Below are 22,458 nucleotides of genomic sequence, written 5' to 3' on the forward strand. Positions count from 1 at the left end.
TAATCTTTATCTGGATGTAAGTAGCTTTAAGTCTGAATATTGTACTTTGGTTGATGATAGATCAGTTTATTTGTTGGTTATCTGTTTGGTTGTTGATTTGGTAAGAAAGTGATATAGATTTGAGTTGAATTATTCTATTAATAAATTTGTTACTTTTTTAATTATTTCTTTATATTTTATTTATTAATTATTTTTGTGTAACATACTGTAAATAAAATGTAAACAGAATAAAATTATGTAATGTATTACGTAACTGAGAGTCTTACATAGTATGTATGCTAATTACACAAAGTAAAATCTTACATCAATAAGTACATACATACATACATAAATTACACAAATCACTAATATTATATACAGTACTACTTTGTTAATTAATTTATCTTATAAAATAAAATAGATTAACGAGATTAAGTACTAATAGCAAATTAATTCATATTAGCCTAAGTAGTTCAAAGTAAATTGAGTGAATTGAATTAAAAATCATTATAAGGTGAAGTTATACATAAATTAGTCTTAATTAATTGATTTATTAATCAAAATGTGGGTAGACTCATGTTTAATTACTAAGGAGAAAGAAATTCTGTGCTATATTAAATTGTCCTTTCCTATACATACAATACTTAACCTTTTTTTTTTCTGCGAACACTTGAAATTGTTTAAAAACTTCAAACAAAGACACCTGGAGGAGGCTGCTGGACCTTGTAGTCTTCAAATAGACGGTTGTAGGGGTAGTTTTTGACGATAGATTTGATTGCGCAGTTAGATTTGTCAAATTCTGGCTGGTTCTTGACTTATTGCCTAGGTACTGTTTTGTGTCACGAACTCACAGTTAAAAGGACAATTTAATATCATCCGAAATTCTAGGTTCATGTTTTTTTTTATGATTAGTAAAGAACAGGATGTATAAAATTTGGATAAAAATAAATTATTATATAAGATTAAAGGAACTGGGATATGATTTTAGTAATATTCACTCTTGGATCTTTTTTCTTATACTTAAAGATATACCGTGATTTACTTTTTCAAAAGAGCTTATATTCCTTCTTTTTTATGACTTTGAAATAAAGCTTTTATTAAAAACTATATTTGAATCGATTGAGTCAAATATTGATCGAATTTTCAAATCATAGTTCAGAGAACAAGAACATTTCAAGAAAAACTTAATATTATATTTGTTTACATTTATCTTATTTATAATATTAATTTCGTATCATCAAGATCCTTCTCTTTTATAGTATTGTTAATATTCCTTTAGTATAGTATTTTATGCAATCACACATTCACTAGTGCTTCACATTAAGAAAATATCTACTGAACCGTATCCAATACCTTCAACATCCTTATAAAGCATTTATAGATGTGAATGGCATTAGTTGTTTTTCTTTCCTTCCCAAAATCACATTATTCATAAGACTTTCTTGTTAATATCTTAATCAACTTTCATTTATATTTTAATTTTCCCCAATTTTTAAACTTTTGTCGTTGTAGAACATACCACAAAATACTACTGATCGACCTAATTTTACAAAAATATTTTGTTGTAATTGTTTACACAATAATACAAACTTACTTATTTATAACACGAGATAATGCAAAATTTTACATAAACTATTTATTATTTAATGTTTTTATCTGTTCCTTACATTAAAAATTATAAATATTATAGATAGCAAAATAAATCTCACAAAGTCATAAATTTGAATGTGGAAATTGATAAAGAATCAAAGAGACTCAACTAAATTCTTTGACTAATTGGTTGGTTTTAACTTATCTTTAAACTATCTAATCGTATCTGATCATCTCCTAAACGTTTTTTTTAGTTTTGTTTGACTTTTCCATTTGATATAACAAAGTAAACAATACGTGCTCAAAAAAAGGTTAAATCTCGAAGCTTAAAAAATTTGAAAATTATTTTTAACAATAATTAGGTTTACATACACTTTCAAGAACAATAAAAAGTTTAACTAAGTATAACTAAGTGAAATTAAATTTAATTTCGTTTAGAAATAAATAAGGTTATTATTATAATGAAAATTTAACATAAATCCGGATATAAATCAAAGAAACCTAAGGTCAAATATGTTCAATCCGTTTATGATTTAAAGATCTCAAATCTCAATGAGATATGAAATGAAAATGGTACGATATTTCAAGAATATCGTATATAATTAGAAAAGAAAGAAAAAGAAATATATAATTTATACTTGTCATGTAAGTATCACTTATCAACCAGATCTTACATCATTTATAATTCTTTTTTCACTATTTCTGTTAGTTAGACCTGACTAAAACTAAAAATTATCACGATAAAATAAAAATTAAATTGATGGAAAAAAGATTAACCGGTCTTTGTTTTGCTTTCCTTCCACGCACTGACTAATCAATTGAAAGATATAAAAGAGTAAACCAGTCGTTTGACGGGTTGGAAAATGAACCGAAATTGACCAATACCTGAGAGTCTATACCGATTCACATACTTGTATCAAGTAGAAATTGAAAACGTATGATATTGCAAGAAATACATCTTTTCATAACCATTTGACCATGATAAGTACAAATTTCCGTAACAAAAATAAGTTAAAAATGTCAAAAGTTTCATAACCACCTTAGTGGAATACAAACCAGATCATAAATAAGAATCTCAAATTTTTTAAATCTTTTGTACTTTTTAGTATCGGATTAATTTAGATATAGTCGACTTCATATTCTTTTTTTGGTCTTGAAAATAAAAGTGGTTATGAGTTAGATCTAATCTAATGAACATGTGGTCTGATTAATTTAAACTAAACCAAAACTATATATTGAATAAATCCGTAATAACTAAAATATCATCAAGTTGAGATCCTAAATAACCAACGGGTTTATTTTCAAAAAATGGAGATCTTTGATAATAAAAGGTAGATCTCAATTGATGCTTCAAACCAGAAACGAAATCACCCAAGTCAAACGTTTGAGTTGACCTGTCATCAATCGATTGTGTAAAAATTTTTCAAATAGACAAACAAAGAAAAATGAAAACCTCATTAGCTCTTGGTCAAATTTGATTGAATTGGTAAATTGTTTTGAAAACTAAAAAACTTAATTTCTAAAAAAAATTGAAGCGCAAAATTAATTTTTAGATTTTTGTCTAAATAATGTAAATTGGTTAAAAAGTTTATTCCGTTTGTTCGGACTTAATTTAGATTTCAAAAAATTGATATCTAGAATAGATCTGTAGACTAACAATAGTCATTAGATCAATCTTGAATTTGGAGTAATGAATTCATTTATTAAAATTCTTGAATTCAATTTCAAAGTACTTTGTATCTCAAAGTTTTGAAAGTCTCATTTACGCTAGTCACAAAAACTTCGAAGAAATTTTCAAAATTTAGACGATGTTCTTTATTAAACTCGATAATTGAACTACGTATTAAATCAATGTACGAGTGATCAAATGACCGATTAAAACAGATAAATCATTTGTATAAGTTTTTGCAAAACAAAAATAATTGTTCAATTAAATTTTGTGATGTTACGATCTAATTTGATTTTTTTGTTAAAATTTGGCTGCAAAATTAGAACTGAACTAAATTAAAAACGTCACACCATTTGAATTAAAAAAAAGTAGATTCTTTCACTTTCACAAAATTTTTCCTTTCAGTACAATCCTCAGTACTATCAAACTAAACAAGTAACAGATAGAAAGAAACAGATATCGATAAATATCAAAACAGTTAAAATTAAAATATTTTATTAAATTATAAATTAATACAAAAGTTATAAAAATACACACACACATAAATAAAAAAAAGATTAATAAATTAATAATAGTACAAATGAAGTATATCTGAAACCATCTTCAAATGAATCAGGCAAAAATATTCAATAATAAAACAAACTTTTTTTTCATAAAATTATTGAAAGAAGTAAATGAATTATAAATAAAACGATCAGATCCAACCGTATCTCCTAAAACTTCAGCAGTGTTAACTCTATCTCTCCCTCTTTTTCAAATCTTTAAAAACAATTGAGTAAACAATAACGAATTACGAATAACGAACCAACAACTCTAACCGAACAAACAAATTTTCAAGCAACTAAGTTCATTTCTCTCATTTACTTAACTCAACTAATTCTAAACTCAACAACCTCTTTTTAAATTAATCCAATTTTTAAATCAATTTCAGAATTAAATTTTAAAAATTCATCAAAATTAAATTTATTAACTAACAAATCTAAATTTTCAAAATTTTTAAAATTTGGTAACTTCATTAAAAGCAAATGTTTTGAATCAATTAAATTTAATTTTTTAAATACAACTCTTTTTAATGTTTTTATATTTAATATTTGAAATTTTGGTATACTTATATTAATTACTTCTTGATTTAGGTTTATTATTTTACATCTTAATATTTGATTATTTTTTAATGGATGTTGTTGAGGATTCTTTGATTGCTTCGTAATTGGTGATTGTTGTTTTGAAATTGGTGTTTGATTTGGAGTTGGATAACCTGATATGGGGAAAATTTTTGTATTTATACTTAATGGTGATAATTTAGGATTTTGATATTGAGAAGTTTGTGCTGGTGGTGGTTGAGGAACAGACTGATTATAATAATAAGTTGATGGAAACGGAGATATTTGAGGTGATTGATTTTTATTTAAATTTCTTGATGAATAACCAGGTTTTGAATTTGGAGAATTTGGATTTTGAATGAAATGAGTTGGTGGTGGTTGAACAGTTTGGAAATTTTGAGGATATTGGGGTTGATTTTGGTGATGGTGATAGTTATTATGATGTGGATGATTTGGATGATTTGGATGAGGTGGATGTTGTTGTTGGAAATAATGTGGGGAATTCGGCACCATTTGATGAGTTTTAGTAGGAGTTCCCATTCCTTGTTGTTGAATTGAAAATGGTAATGGTGGAGTTGGCATTGATTTTGGTTGTTGTTGATGTTGATGATGTTGATGTTGTGATGACGAAGGTTGTGATTGTTGTGATTGTTGTTGTTGAGACATTTTTCTTCTTAATTTAGGAGAATTTGAAAATTGATTTGAATCCATTGAAGTATTTGGAGTAACATTATCATTTTCTTTTATAAAACTATCTTTTGAATTTAAATTAATTGAAGTATTTGAAATATTTGAATTATTATTATTAAAACTTGTATTTGGAGTTGAAGAAATTGGTGATGACAGTTTTGATTTTGTTTTAGTTAGTGAAGTTACTTTTTTTGATTGTGATCTTTTTATTGAATTTGAATTTTGTCTAAATACATTTGAAGCTTGTTGATAATTATTATAAATATTTTTTGATTTTGTTCTTGATGGTAAATCTTCTTTTTCTGAATTTTCATCATCAGAATCTTCATTGTTTTCTCTATCATCATCATTTTCTTCTTCATCTTCTTCTCTATTAGCCTTTTTCTTCTCTTCTTCTTCTAATTTTAACCTTTTTTCATTATAATTTTTAACAACATCAATTGAACCAGGTAAAATTTTTTGATTTATATCATCATTTTCAATTTCATCAATTTCTAAAAAACCAGGTAAATTATTATAATTTAAATCTAACCAGTCTATTATTTCCATTGAAGTTTGAAAATATTTATTTAAAATTAATTTATTAATATAAATATTTAAATCATTACATCTTTTTAATAATAAATTTATATTTTCTTCTTCTTCTTCTTCCACTTCAATTATGGCGCTATTATTTTCATCATGTTTTAATCTTGTTGGTAATGGTTCAGGTAATTTAGGTAATTTTAAATCAACATCTTCTTCCAATTTATCTTCTTGGGGTATATCATTTAAAAATTTTAATAAATTTATATGTAAATTATAAAAATCTTGATAATATCTACATAAATAAATTTTAGATTTATTTGATAATTCAACATCTAATCTATACCAATATCTTTGTTTAAATAATGCAAAATTCAGTATTGAAACTAATATTGGATAAGGTTTATTATTTATTGTTTGAAATTTTGATTCTATTTTATTAAATTGTAAATTAAGAAATTTATGATCTTTTATAATATTTGATGATGATAATGATGAATCTGTAGAATGTAACCAATTTAATGTTATAGGATTTATTGGATCATTTATTGCTATATCAACATATTGAGCAGGTACTAAACCAGGAGGTTTTAATTTATCAATAAATTTTACTAATAACCAACCATTACTTGGTATATCTAATAATTTTAATATATCACCCTTTTGAATACTTAATTCATTACTTGTTTCTGATTTAAATGTAAATTTTGTAATTAATATAATATTTGATTTTAAATTTGTTTGAAAGTTATTTTGATCTTCTGTTGTTGGATTTGAAATAGTAAGTGATCTTAATGGTGTTGAAAGTGAATTTATTTTATTTGCTATAATTGATGATGTTTTTGGTAATGATGATGATTTTGGTGATGATGATGAAATTTGAATAGGTGATGATATAATTTTAGGAGATGATTTTATAGAACCATGAGATAAAACAGTTGGTTGTGTTGCTGTTGAAATACTCATTTATTGGTTTAAAGAAACTTGTGAATTCTTTAATTAATCTTTTCCAATTATTGTATAGTTAGTTGATAAATGAATGTAAAATGGTTGTTGTAAACTTTTTTCACCTTCTTGATAAGAATATTATAAGACCAAGAAGATATAGATATTTAAAAACAGTTGTTGGTTGTAAAATAATAATAATAAAAATATTTTTTAGAATAAATTTGAAGATTATCTTTTGTGTGTGTAAAGTTGTTGTTGTTTATATTTTATAATAATAATAGAGATTTGATTTGATAGATAAATTTATATTATAATGTTAATAAATTGAAAGATAGTAATACAGAGTAAAATTAAAGCCATACAAAAAAATTGTCTCTAATTGAGCTAAATTTAAACTCAAGTAAAAAATATACGTCGTAAATTGTTGTTATATTTTCTTATTGACAAGTATACACAGAAAGTCTTTAGAGGAAATATACATACGGCTGAAATTTTAAATTTACATACTAAGAGATTCAATAGAGGTAGTAATCAAACAGTAGTTATGGGGTGAAAGTTGATATAAGCCAACTTTCCTTACTTGACTGTATCTTCTATTGAAAAACCTTATTTCATATCTTCAATTGATTGGTTATTACTACCATCAATGTTAATTTAATTTGAACAATTGTTTATTATTATTTATCTATCTCAAATAAAAAAAAAAAAATTAATTTTTTAACGCGTCTTGTTATTGTTTTAGTTTTAAGATTTAGTTATTGAGGTATGGAAGTAATAAGTTTTTCTGTCAGTATTACACTACTTGGTACTACCAATTGGAACAAAATTTAAAATTAATTCGCGTTATTTTTTATTATTTAGGGGAAAAGAACAAAGAATAATATTTGTGTTAGATTTAATCAGCCTTATATTATTGATTAAATTATTAACCTGACTTAGTAGTTCGAGGCATTAATGATAGACTTGTATGATCAATACCAGTATTGACATTTCTAAAAAACATTTAAAGTCCAGGTCAATGATAGTCTTTGAAAGAAGCAGTTGCTACTTAGAATGAATTTCGTCAAATTGTTTCATTAAAGAATTTGGTTTATCCTCACTCCTAAAATCAATCTATCTAGTATAAGATCACCTCTATAAGAAATTATGTATAGTATCTAAAAAAATATCTTATCTTCATATTGGAAAGTTATCAAAATTAATCTCATTAGGCCAATAGATTATTAGTTGAGAACTCTCGGTATTATAAAAAATCAAAAAAGGAGAAAAAATGTATCCATCAAGCGAACCAAATAATTTCATTATAAATAGATTAGAAAAAATTGGATTATTTTAATAACAATGGACACCTATTTCAAAGTATTTATTCTCCTTCCAGCCATTTTTGCTTAACCAAATAGAAGTATGTATCAGTCTCGCTGGTACTCCGGAAGTGTGTTAATATGTATGAAGAAGAAAAGAAGAAGAAAGAAAAGAAGTCAATAAGATGTTAGATTGGTGATAATTTTTTTTTCGATGAACCAATGATGAAATACTCGATACTTATTACACGACTCGCAAAAGAAACTACCAACTATGCTTTCAGATTTCAGAAATGATTTAGCTGCAAAATTGGATGCATACAAGACTTATCTCTTTCTAAACTCAACTCAAATCCATCTGAATGAAAGCAATATATGTATATACAGATTAAGGGTAAAAACGGGCGATATAAATGAACTACACTAAGAAATAACATAAGAATGAAATTGTCAGCACCAGATTTATTATAGTTCAAATTCTATTGTTTGCAATTCTACTATTCCTACCATAAAGATCTTCCACATGTCTAATCAAATCAATGCGCAACTTACAATAAATCTTATTTTTTATTATCATAAGTTCAAATGCCGTGTTCAGCCAGAAACAGTGGTCGTTCCCACGGGTTTCCTATTCCTTAAAATTAATATTCATTTCAATTGTTTTAAATTAGAATCTATTTGTATTATTTAACAAATATTGCATTATGACAAAAAGAGAGAGATAAATCGGTTCGGATATGCACCTAAAGACAGTTGATACTCATTAAGTATTCCATCATATTTGAAAATATCAAAGAAAACAATAAAGTAATATTACGGCTGAATTTAGCAAAATCGATAGGTTTTTATTCATAAAAAAAATGCAACACAACAACAATGCATAAACCGTTGAAAAGTTTTTTTTTTATTTGTACATTGTGTTTCAATGTACCTGATTGACCTTCCTAATTCAAGTTCAAAAATTACATCTCGGTAGATCAGTTATCCCCTCACTTTTTGCATCGTTTTCAATTTTCTATCTTCTTTTATTCTTTCTCAATTAAAGTACGAGTAGGAGTTAATGATTTATTTCAAAATTCGTCGAAGTCATCTAACTTGCATGGTATTCACTAATAAATAAATTTTTACGTCAAGTCCCTGCATCATTTTTTTGTTTATTCGCACCCTTTTTTACATGAAGATAAAAACTTAGAGAATAAATTAAACCCGATTATGTTTAGTAGAGAAGTTTCCAATTCCCGAATCTAAAGAATCTTATAAGGTTTTCGATCTCTTCAACTGACTCAGTAATATTTTGTACATGAATTGATGTCAAAAAAAACGAGATTTCTTACGAGCAATCAAACTTTTTAACTATTTCTTTATAACTCTTATCTTCAAAGAAACTAAAGAAGTAGAAGCAATTTTACGAACTTGTTCTCTCAAAGATTGTTCTTTGTACAACTCCGTTATTTAATGAAAAACTTTTATTGCTCAAAAAATTGCGCTTACATAATTCAATATGTCACTTCCTAAAAAGTTCTATGACCTATGCAATTTCGATGATTCAAGGATTCTTAGTCATACAAAAGAAAAACTAGGGGGAAAAAAAGTTCGAATCAAGATGGAAGGTTTCATTTGCTTTTCATTGATTTTAACACATGTCAATATCAAATCAATTTAATTGAGTGCAGTCCAACAAATTCATTATTCAACAAGTGTGGTCAAATTACATACGTTTGAGATCATTAATAACAAGTGGGTTAAAGTTGAAGATTTTTCGTGTGACCAAGTGAAGTTATCTCAAATAAACTCTTACTAAAATCTGAAACAACTAAAAAATTTTTAGTTTCTTTTACTAAAAAACAAAAAAGATAGAGAGAGGTCTTAGATCTTGCATATTGAAATAATATTTTACTTATTTTTTCACGTAAATGTAAGATCCTTACTTTGGTTAATTTTGAAAGTTCGGTTATCATCGACCATGGTTTGTTACAATTTGACAGGAATAACTTTTTGATTGATGGAGTATCGATTGTAGATCTTAAAATCAAAATTTCATCTGGTTTAAGGTAATAGGTGATTTTTTGGTTGTCAAGTAATGTTTGTAACTTGTAACAAATTGTTTTTGTATCACAACAACCTGAAATTTCAAAAAGCTTTTTTTTTATTTTTTTTGACATTGAGGTTCAAGGGTCCAATGCTTCAAAACATTGTTTTTGAATCAATACAGCCCCAACATTTTTTAAGATAAGGGAATCTACTCAGATTGAATTCATTTGAGATCTTTTAGGTACGATCAAATACATGAATTCAAGTTGATCTTAAAAAACGTTTAAGTTTTATGATCTCGTATTACTCCAACAAAAGAAAAGTTGAGTCCTAAATATCAGTTTTGTACCATCTATTTTGAGAGTAACTATATAGCATGTGATGTCAAACAACCCAATAAGCATAAAATTTTTTAGATTAATGATGACATCAAAGAACTTGAGCAAATTAATGAATTCTGAAAAGATTATGGCCGATTAACTATTTGCCACAAGAGATTTGAAGTTTGATTACTCAAAATCTTAATTTAGGAAGAAAAGATTAAAGAAATCTAAAAGTTAGATCCACAAAGTACTCAACTTTCAACTTACAATCTCTGCTTAACGACTCGAATTTTCATTTTTCATTGTAAATCCCCAATTTGGTTAAAAGTAAAAATAAATGTAAACCTGAAACATCAAAAGTATTCAAAATGATAAAATAAGATCTGAAATTCGTATCAGTATCCAAAACGTAAATATGCTTTTTGAAATATCACTAAAGTCAAAAATTAAACTTACCTTGAAAATATAATAATTTTTATGTAGGTTGTAGTTTACGTTAAAGATACAACCTACATTAAGATCCAATAAAAGGATCTTATAATAATTTCATGTTTGATTGATTAATTTGATCAAGAATAGTGACAACTTTACATCTTCACTCAATTTCAATCTCCTTTTGAATTTTGTTTCTTTTGAAATTAAAACGGTTATATTGCATACTATGATAGATGAAAGGATGATCAAAAATTTCACAACCCTTCATAGTACTGAAAATACGTAACATACATTGATTGATTGATGTTTCAGATTTTTAAAATTGATGACTTAGTAGTACTTTACAACTGAATAGTAATTTTGTAAGGTAAATAAAATTTCATTGTTGTACAAAAAGTCGTTATTTTTTCGTAAACGAGTTGCCCTGAGCGTTTTAATTTTTAAAAATAAAGTAAAATGAATTAAAAAATTTGACATCATACGAAGTAATAAAGTCTAATTTCATCATTGCCACTCTCAATTATGGCATCAATTTATGTAAATAGAAAAGCAAAGCTAAAAAGGTATAGCAAATATTTTCCATCATCAAAAATATATGATTAGTTAAGTCAATTGACCATTAAAGTTATTTGACAAGTATGCTTTACTCAAACTAACTAAAATATTTTTAAATCATGCAAAGGTTTTTTAGTATTTGAGTAAAGATTTACAGTCCTAAATTTAAGTACAGTATTATATTTGAGTAAGTACTAAATTATAATTCAAATATTCTTACTTACATACCCAATGAAATATAATAAAACCGTAATTTGAAAAAAAATGAAATTGAAACATATTTTAACAAAATCTGGAGAGAAATCTAAACTGAAATTTTAACCATGAATTCAAGTGTAGTAAAGTAGTGAAAGGTCAAAGCAATTTTAAAAATGATAAATATTTGTCGACTATTGATGCCATTCCAAGAAAATGTAATTCATTTTAATCATGTCATCTCTTTAATTGCATAGATAGATAGAAATAGAGAAAAGAATAGAAGAAAGCAACAACCACAACAACATACCACCATTTAAACATATTTACCATCTTCCTAATCTTTCAAACGGCATTTTGGATAAATATTTAATCAAACTTCTTAGTTTAAATCAGCAAACAATAGATTATGATAAGATCTGTAAAATTAATTAAGTATAAATGTAGTATGTAAGATCGGTTAAATTACAGGACCTATACAAAGTACATTTTTTTTTATTTTCATGTAATTCTATTTTTCCATATTGTTAGTGAGAAATTTCTCCATGGAGTTATGCAAACCATTTGAGTTGTTTTTAAATTTGGAAGGTGGTTTTTTGTTTGATGTTTAATTATTTACACGAGAGATTAGAAGTGGAGTGATTAGATTGAAACAATTGAACAATACAAATATTTTTTGCTTTAATGAACTAAAAAATTTTTCATCTAAAGTCCGATTAAGGTGAAAAATTAGGACCATTCTAATTTTCATTAATTTTTCAGTTTTCACTTTTGACTTTTTACTTTGATATAGTAGTAAGTTCGTAATTCTTAACTTGTTCAGATATTTGAAATTTCTCCATAATTTCATACGGATATATCCTATCACTGAATAGAGTTTATACTATCATATCAAGAATTTATTTTATGAAAAAGGGTTCACAAAATGAAGAGAGGTTTATATCATTGGTGTAGTTATTTATATCAAATCAAGTAATATAATTTTAACAAAGTATGATTTCGTAAATATTTTTTTGTATGTTTACATTAGGGGTATTTTATAACCATACAAAAATTAATAAAATCAAAATAGTAAATCATTTTTTAACCTATTCAACCTCAAAGTATATTTTATAGTATTAAACTTTAATAAAATATACAGATACAGTTACTTAACTTAAACTTATAGTATGTGTATTCATTCAGATATATGAAAAAGCTACTTTTATTTGTGAGGCTTCAAGTAACATCAACAACTTTTGCTGTACACAATTTCATTTAAAAAGCTTCTATCCATGATCACCAGCAAAATTCTAAGAACATTTTCTGATGAAACTTCAATGTTTGTAATTTTGGTAAGGATAAAATTACTTGAATAAGGTTAAAAATTAAGGGCGATAAGTAACTAAAATGTGTGTGTCTTTATATGAACAAATTTTGATCTCGTTTAATTTTTTTTCAATAGGTCCCAGGGCTCTTCTTTCCGAGTTTTAATTTTTTAAACAATCATCTCTTCGCTAAGTTCGTCAACTACTAAATATTAGATGTCTATATTATACAATGAATAATAGGTTAGTTAGTCTATGCTTCGGACAAATATTTATGTAGAGTTTGTGTATTAACTTTTCATGAGATATACAATGCAATACAAAGGACAAAAAGTTTAAATATATTTGATTGACTTTCATATTCAAATTAAAGTTTAGACAAGTAAAATAAAAGGCTTATGAATCAAGCAATCAATTCAATTCAATTTTAATTGATAGATAACCTGAAGCTTGACTTGTTAACTTTAATATCTAGCGATGAGATTTTTTATATTTTTGACAAATATGTTTTGACCTTATTGATAAAAAAGTAATTTTATGGTTTGTTTACGAACGTTTTATTTATACAATTTTTCATAAGCCAATTCAATTTGACAGTTTTCTTTCAAGTTCTATCAACCACTCGTTAAAAAAAAGGGGACGACTAAAACATTACAGTAATAAGAACGGATCTTTTATAACCTAATTTAAATGATTTTTAATCTCTTAATTTTTACGCAATGTTAGGAAGTATCATAGATTTATACACACTCTTCTTACCAATATGTTTTTGTATAACTTAGGTAATTAATTGGTGATTAATAATAATAATAAATGAAATACTATAAAACGTATGGGATAAACATTTACATTTTTATTATAATATGTAAAATGAATTAAAATTTTTCAATTCCTGTTTTATTGTGATTTTAATAATAACTTAATATTGATGATGTACATTTACTAATGTTTAACAGCTTAAATATTAGTATATTTATCAACTACCTTATTTTTGTAAACTAAAAATTTAAAGACTAAAATGTGGGACCCCATTTTTTTTTTTTTATAAAATAAATAAAAATTCAAAAATTGAAAAATTTGAAAAATTAAGATGAATACACTTTATACATATTAACATAAACTTTACATCATAAATCTATGATTTTTAAATCACAAATCGGTTATAAATTTTGTAACTCATTATTAACTTACTATTAACTTTGATTTTTACTACCTATTAACAACAGTATATGTATTAATTTATTACTGATATTTTTATTTTTAATTTTAATATATTTTTTAAATTGATGCGTTTGTGTGTATATATATTTAACCTCATTTTTCTCATAATCTAATTTTTAGTTATTTTAAATTTTCATCAATTGATATCAACAACTCCATTCATCATCAATTGACCATTTGCTTTTAAATCAAACTTAGTCGTTGATTTGTTGTTTCATTCATTCATTCAATAGTATCATACAGTTTAACAATTGTCTAGTAGCTATCACATTCATTTCATTTTCAATTCAATTCATTTCGTCAGTTGTCATTTCAATTTAACTCATTTATGTCAACTTAATTTAATTATCTCAACTTTATTTTAACTCAATCGGATCTTGTTTACCCCTCCCCAATCTTTGAAATAATATTGATCATTCAAATAATATTCTGAAACAAATATTACCTCACAACCTAACACAAATCTCAAGATCTACTTTACAACTTAATTATTCAACATAATAGTAACTTTAACTATCATTTATCAAATCTCAAGTATATATATAAAAGTGCAACTCAATCTTCAGTTTTTCTTCAAGGGTATATACAAATTAACATTCAATCAATCAATTTATAGTATTAAATTCGTTTTAACTATTACTCCATTTTGTGTCATCTGGTGCCTGATTAAATAAAAAATAAATTTTATTATTAGTCCCTGATCACGTGTTTTGCTACCAATTTATTTACTTATTTTCATTTTGATTTCAGAATTCAAATTTACAACCATTTTTTATTCAACAACAACAATTCAATTGGTCAATTTTACTGCAGTTACCTACTTGTCAATACATTAGTTTTCATACTCAACTTGGTAATTTATCAGGACAAACTATTACTGCCATTTTTAAGTTTAAAATCCATTGACTCATTAGTACAATTTTATGAACTACTTGTAATAATCAATCAAGTAGTTCATTTTATCCATCAACATTATCATCCTTTCATATTAATTATTTCAATTTTTCCATTCACCACCCAATTATAAAATTTGTTTCCAAATTGACTATTGATAATCATTTTAATCCGGATTATTTCTTAAATATTATAAGTTATATGACTCCACCTGTTACAACGGCAGCCTCACCAACATCATCTATTGAGGCAGAAGATACAATCCTACTACCTTCTTCAGCCATGAATTCTTCATCACCAGTTAAAAAAACTTTTAATTTTGATAATAATGTTTTACAAAATAATCAACAACATCATCAATATCCACAACAACAACAATTTCATCATCAGCAACAACACAATCAACAACTACCACATGAGATTCATAATTATTCTGATAATATCCATCAAAATATACATAACAATGCAATTTATGATAATCATGATTTAAATCGACCTTCAATGTTAGATCAATTATTACAATTTGATAATTATAATTTACCACCACCTCCATCAATTCTTTTACATTCAAAAAATTATAATAAAAATGAAATTTATAATACTAGTAATTCTTTTGAAACAAATCAATCATCATCTGATTATGCTGCTGCTGTTAATAATCCTGAAGAATATGATTATAATTCACCAACAACTTCAAATTCACAACAAGCTGCTCAAGATTTTAATTCATCAATTAATAATAATCAAAATTCTTTTTATTCAAATTCTCAAGCTATAAATTCAGTTACATCAATAAATATTGTAGATCAAAATTATACAAATTCAAATAATTTTTATAAAATTAATGATTATACAAGAAGATCATCATTACCAAATCAACAAGATACTTCAAAATTTATAAATGCACTGAATAATGATGCTGATGTATTTGAAGCTGATAATGATTTTTCAAATTCCAAACTAAAAGAATTTGAATTAGCAAATGCTTCATTAGATTCAATACCACAATTTAATCATTCAAGTATTAATCAAGATTTAACAAATTATCAATATCATGATACAATTCCTTCACAACGTATTAGACAACAATTACAATTACAACAACAACAACAACAACAGCAAAATATATCAGTTCAACAAACTCCTTTACAACAAACATTTTTACAACCACCTTCAATACATTTTCAAAATGAATTTCTGCCACCAAAATTTAATCAACATAATTATCAACCTCCAACTCATATAAATACTACTACAACAACAAATTATAATTCAAGTTTATCAAGTAAAGATTTTACAAATACTCCAATTTTTTCAGATATTTCAAGTTTTTCATCAAATTCTTCATTTCAACAACATTATATTCAAAATCAAAATCAGCAACAACAAACTCAACAACAACAACATTCAAAACCAATAACAAATTTAAATCTTAGTGATGATTCATTACCTAAAAATTTTAAATTAATGAAAAGTCCCATTTTATTATCTTCGTCATCAACATCAACTCCAAATTCCGCGAATAATCATCAACATAGAATTATTAAAAAATCATCATTATCAAGAATTAATACAAGTTCAAGAAAAAATTTAAATTCTGCTTTAACTTCATCATTAAATAAATCATCAATCAATGTTAGTAATTCTATGGAAGTTGGTGGTGGTAGTGGTAGTACTAATGATAGGATTAATTCTCAAATTAATAGGACTCCATCAGAATTATCAAATTCAACTTTTACAAATTATAATCAACAATCATTACAACAACAACAACAAATTCAACCTCATTATCATAATTTTCAATCTCAAAATATAAATTTATTAAATCAACAACAACAACAACAACAACAACTACAACAAAGATCATATTCTCAACCTCATAATGATCATAAATCAATTTCAAATATTTCACAATCATCTAATTCTTTTCCATCTAATAATATTGATATGATTCCATTACGTCAAAATTCAGAACCTTTAATTACATTATCAACTCAAAAATTAGGAGATAGTCAAAGTCATCAACAAACTCAAGGTATAATATTAAAATCATCAAAATCACCAATTCCTATTGAATCTTCATCTACTAATTCTGCATCTACAACTGTTCCATCACCAACAACATCCACTCCAACATCAACATCTAATACTACAACTACAAATAAAAAAACTTTAAAACCCAAACAATCTAAAAAATCATTAAATCCAAAAATCAAAAAAGAATCTACTAAAAAATCAAAAACTCAAAATACATTGTCAAATAGAATAGAAGATATTCATTCACCAACACCATTACCATCAACTTCATCATCAACAACAACAGAAGAACAACAACAACAAGAACAAGAAAAGAAAAAATATACAAGAAGAAGATTATTACCAAGATCAAAAAAGGGATGTTGGATATGTAGAATAAAACATTTAAAATGTGATGAAAATCAACCAATATGTGGAGGATGTTTTAAATATGGTTTAAAATGTGATTATAATTTATTAAAACCTGATTATGTTGTTGATAAATTTAAAAGAAAAGAAAAATTAAATGAAATTAGTATATTAAGAAAAATTCATCAAAATAAAATTAAAAATTTACAAAATAATAATCATATTCAAAATAATCAAGATAATACTAGTAATATTCAAAATACTTCTGAAAATATAAGTAGTGAATGTTATGAATCTGTTAGTGAAGATAATAGTAATGGTGAAGTTGGTGATTCAAAAGATTTAAATAATTAATCAAAATGAAGAGTTTTATAATTTTCGGAGTTAGTTAATTAGGTGTCATTTTTCATTTTCATTTTTTCTTTCATTTAATAAGTTTCGTCTTTATTTCATTTTAAATATTTTATAATCTATTTAGTTTTGCATTGTTTCCATTTATACTTAATTTAAAAAAGTTATTTATTGTTTAAAGTTCGTATACCTTTTTATTCTTGTGTAAAGTTCCAACCTCTTCTCTCTATATACAATTTCTCTATATACAATTTACATATTTTTATTCTTACTAGTTTGGTCAAATTATCAATTCCTAATAAACGTGTTAAACCTGCTAATATCTAGACAAGATAATTGACAACTGTTGGTGTATCTCTGCATTTGTATTGTTGCTTTTGGCTGCAAAAAAAATAATAAATAATAAATATCATAAATATTACATTTGTGTTACAAAACAAAATTGTAAATAGGTTTCATTTTGCGTTCCTGAATTTATTACGTAATAGAAAAAGAGGAATTAAAAAAAGCGCAGCGCAAAGCGGAATTGAATAAGAGCGATATTTTAGCTTACCACCACTTACTACTATAGTAATAAACCAGATCCATTTAATTAATTGGCTAAACGTTTTTTTTTAAAATAGGGTTCTTAAACCTAAGCCTAAATATTTACCGACGGTTTAAACGCATTAAAAATTTTTATCCACAATTTCCACTCTTACCCATTTGAACTAAAAATTTAAAAAGATCCATACAATCAAAAGCAAAAAGGGAGACGAAAATCTCTTTCTAGAATAAGAAAAGCAAAAATTAGTAATTCATAACCAATAATAAATTTGTTTAATATAAATCATTAAATCTCTAATTACAGTTATTTAAATGAAGCCTAACCAAATACATTTAGAGTAGCGTAGCCTAATTATTCTTATTTAAAAAAGATCGTTATTATGTCCAATTTTGTGTCAAAAATTAGACGAGAAAGTAAAACAAATTATATGAAAAATACGTTTGAAAAATTATAAAATTATTAAAATTGAATAAGTTAAAAAATGTACTTAATTGGGTAAAATAAGAAAGTAAGATCTACATTTGAAGATACGATTTTTTGCATTTTACAGCTTACTAAGTACTTTTACTACTTGCTTTGTATTTGTTTAGTTTGTAGTACCTTTTATTGTTTTATTTTAGAGATTCTAGAAAAACGTATGTTCTGTTAAGAAAGTATACAAAGAGATATGGGTTCTAGATTTTTTAATTTTAGGAGTTCTATTTTTTATAATTATTTTAACTTTTGAGAATCTAATTGTTTGTTAAATTTAATTTAATATCCGATAAATTCATAGGTTTGAAGGGATTTAGGTGTAAAAAGGAAATTGATCTTTTATTTTTTTGAGGAGTAAGTAAAAAAAAGGGGTATATGGCGTGAGATTTCGTTTAAGCAATCTGCCTGTTTATTATGAATATGTATGCATGTATCTCTGTACATTACTTGCAGGTACTTCAATTGATTCATTAGAATTGCTATAGACTACAATTGAATAATTCCATCTGATCTTGTAAATGATATTTGAATCACGGCCTTTTGTAGATTTTCAGACTAGACTATTCGTAATTTTTATTTTATACTCAGGCTTCACATTTTTCTTGAAAAGATGAATTCAATTGATGGGCAAAAAATTATCAGGCGTGATTAGATAAGTAAGATTACATTAATAAATATTGTACCTATTAGATTTTTTTAAAAATTAAGATTATGTATAACTGTCAAAGTATATTATTTATCTATGAGGTGATTGAAATCTATTTTATCTTATTCCCATTCACTAACTATTAATTTTTTATTAATAACATTTAAATTACTTTTAAAATTATTGGTCGGTATAACATTTTCAGTTTGTAATTCAAGGATGTTTCCAATATGAGATTCATAATTTATCATTGATATAATATCTCCTGTAAATCCAACCCATGGTCCATTAAATTGATCTAATAATTGAGGATTTGTATAATCATGTGATGCTTCTCTATCTTCATCTATTGTTGATTTTCTTCTTGATAATTTTTTATTTTTATTTCGACCTATTGCATGTTGTTGTTCACTTGTTGATTGATTATTATTATTATTACATCTTGAATCTTCATCACCTAATAAAAATGACAGTTCATCAATTGGTTCATCTTCATCGTTGTTTTCATCTAGTATTGCTGATGAATTTATTGATGATGAAGGTGATGAAGAATTTTCACCTGAAGTAAAACTCACATCATCATCGTTAAATAACTTATCAAAATTATATGGATTTAATATAGCTCTCAAAGCAATAAAATTTAATAATGGAACATAATATTTTTCAAAATTATATAAAACATAAATTGTTATTAAAATTGTTGGAGTACATAATATTGATAATAATATAGCACTTTCTAAAGCTAATGTACCACACATAAATAATTGAAAAATAATTAAACCTAATATAATTCTTCTAAAAATCATTGGCCAAACTTTACCAGTTGAATGAGGTGGATGAACAAAATTATAAACTAATTGATACTTGTATACAAATAATCCAATTATAAAATAAATTAAACCACAAGTAACAATTTTTGTTGAAACTACTGAATAAATTAATATAATTATAAAAATCATTATATGTTGAGGTAAATTTATACCAAAATCAAATACTTGAGGAGTATAATAATAAGATCTATAATCTCTTGGAGTTTTTAAAATGAGACTTTTTAAAAAAAATAATTTCCCCAATATATTTAGTAAAAAAAAATCTCCAATTTGTAATAATTTTACAGGAAACATAGTTAAACCTTGTAATAAAATTAAATCAACATAAAATAATGACATTCTTCTTAAACTTGTTGCTAATTGTGTTGCTATCTTGGTTGTATCACTTATATATGACATATAATCCCAAAATGTTCCAGCTGCAATATAAATTAAAAATAAATTGAAAAATATAAAAAAGAAATTCTTGGATAATGTTGATAATTCAATTTCACTATAAGTTGAATACCCTTGTAATTCAGATAAATATTTATAAAAATATGGAAACAGTATATTTAATAATGTAAATAATAATGGTGGTAATATACCTGTTACAAATGTTGTTAACCAATTTGATTTTCCAATTATTTCACCTAATAATGGCCAAAATTTTGAAATAGTTTTTAAATCTAATAATGAAGTTAATGGTATAACTAAAAAAATTATAAAACCATAACTTAAAACAATTAAAAATGTAATTAAATAAGATTTCATTAATTTTTCATTATATGTTAATTTTAAATTTTTCCATATAATATCTCTTGGTGCAGGAGCTAAACTTACAATTAATTTATAAACTCTTGGATCTAATATAGTTTGAGCAGCCATTTGAGCAGATGCTACTGAATCCATTGTTATAAATGCTGATGGAATAATATTAAATTCAGGATATTGTTTTGCATTTATAGTTGAAGCTTCAATATCAAATTTACCTTGAGTTATTTTTATATTATCATCTAGAACAGTTAATTGTTTTGATAATTTATCAATTTCCTCTTGAATTGTTTGATTATTTTTTGGTTCTGACCATATAGGATTTACAGCAGGAACTCTTTGTTGATTAAAAATATCAATATCCATTATATATTCAGAAGAATATAAATGTTCTAGCCTCAAAATAATTTTTTTCCTTTTATCAAATTCTTCTTGTAATGGAGTCCAATTATAAATTAATTTAACATCTTCAACTTTTCCAATACCTAAATCTTCAATAAATTTTTTAATTTTTTCTCTACTTAATAATTTTTTTGGTATACCATCTAATTTTATAGTTCTATCAGTTATTGAATTTTGAGAAGCTAAATATTTTTGTCTTATTTTTAAAACAATATCAGTGTAGTTATATAAATAATAAAATATAACAAATGAAAATAAATATGTAAAAATTGGATAAACCCATAAAAATTTGGGAAAATCGTCACTGAAATTTGGAGGAGGTTTATTAGGTTTGGCAGTGGCTGTGAAACTATTTATAATTAAATCACCAAAATTTAAATTCTCTTTATCATAATCTCCTGTAAAATAATAACGAAATGGACTTAATATCAAAATTGAAAAAATTGTTAAAACAAAAAATATTTTAATACCCATTTTGAAAAATATTAAATAAACAAAAGAATCTAATCCCAGATAAGTTAAAATATCATCATCATTTAAATTATAAACAACTTTAATCCAACCAAATAAATTATGAGGTAAAGGTTTTAATAAATTTTTTGATTGTTGTCTTAAAGTTCTAACTGCATAAATATGAGGCCATCTATATCTCATAATACAAAATAAAAGAAATAAAAATATTCCTGATATAGTTGTTAATATTAATTGTGCAGTAAATACTCTTTGTGGTCCAACTGTTTGAATTGGATCTGGTTCTCCATTTTTTAATATTAGTAATTGTTGAATTGATGATACATTGCTGGTGGTTGTAAATTCATTATTTTGATTTAGTAATAGTCTACTAGTATGTAGTAGATCTAGTAGTGACATTGTATTGAGAATATATTGACATGAATTGATTGAATGAAAAGTAGTTGGTTAGATTGTTTATTATTATAGAAAATTGAAAAATAATAAACAATCTGAAAAAAGAGGTTACAAAATCAGATAATTTTTTATCATGGGCATATGATTGAGATTTAGTCTAAAAATGTTAGTGTAGTACTCCACCACAAGACCAGTTAAGTACGAATTTTAAAGGACAAATATTAAATTGCATTTGTACTAGTCTAATAAGATTTTTCAGTAGATTGAACGAAGTTAAGAAAAGGTCTGTGATAAATAAGTAGTAGAGCCTTACGACTTAAGTTTAAAAAAAACACCAAAAGACGCGAAAATTTTAATTCATAACTCATACACACATAACCACATTAATAATAAACTAGATCGACAAATACTACTACTACCATGAGCTATAGAGCCTATCA

The 22,458-nt window shown here is 25.0% G+C and overlaps 3 protein-coding genes across 3 annotated transcripts; 1 reads left to right on the plus strand and 2 right to left on the minus strand. All coding sequences in view use genetic code 12, as the record gives it.

The window, feature by feature from the left end:
- Positions 1-4,137: 4,137 nt before the first annotated feature.
- On the minus strand, positions 4,138-6,519 carry KGF55_002425 (uncharacterized protein; the record flags this gene model as incomplete). Its single annotated transcript, XM_051757107.1, has 1 exon — positions 4,138-6,519. One exon carries the CDS (start codon positions 6,517-6,519, stop codon positions 4,138-4,140), a length of 2,382 nt encoding a protein of 793 aa, XP_051614686.1.
- Positions 6,520-14,964: 8,445 nt separating this feature from the next.
- Positions 14,965-17,502, plus strand: UME6 (Zn(II)2Cys6 transcription factor UME6; the record flags this gene model as incomplete). The annotated part of the gene is made up of 1 exon (XM_051757108.1): positions 14,965-17,502. One exon carries the CDS (start codon positions 14,965-14,967, stop codon positions 17,500-17,502), a length of 2,538 nt encoding a protein of 845 aa, XP_051614687.1.
- Positions 17,503-19,288: 1,786 nt separating this feature from the next.
- KGF55_002427 (uncharacterized protein) lies at positions 19,289-22,021 on the minus strand (the record flags this gene model as incomplete). The annotated part of the gene is made up of 1 exon (XM_051757110.1): positions 19,289-22,021. One exon carries the CDS (start codon positions 22,019-22,021, stop codon positions 19,289-19,291), a length of 2,733 nt encoding a protein of 910 aa, XP_051614688.1.
- Between the last annotated feature and the right edge of the window lie 437 nt (positions 22,022-22,458).

Source organism: Candida pseudojiufengensis, assembly GCF_024610245.1.
Source record: "Candida pseudojiufengensis strain CBS 10847 chromosome Unknown scaffold5, whole genome shotgun sequence".
Taxonomy (NCBI): domain Eukaryota; kingdom Fungi; phylum Ascomycota; class Pichiomycetes; order Serinales; family Debaryomycetaceae; genus Lodderomyces; species Lodderomyces pseudojiufengensis.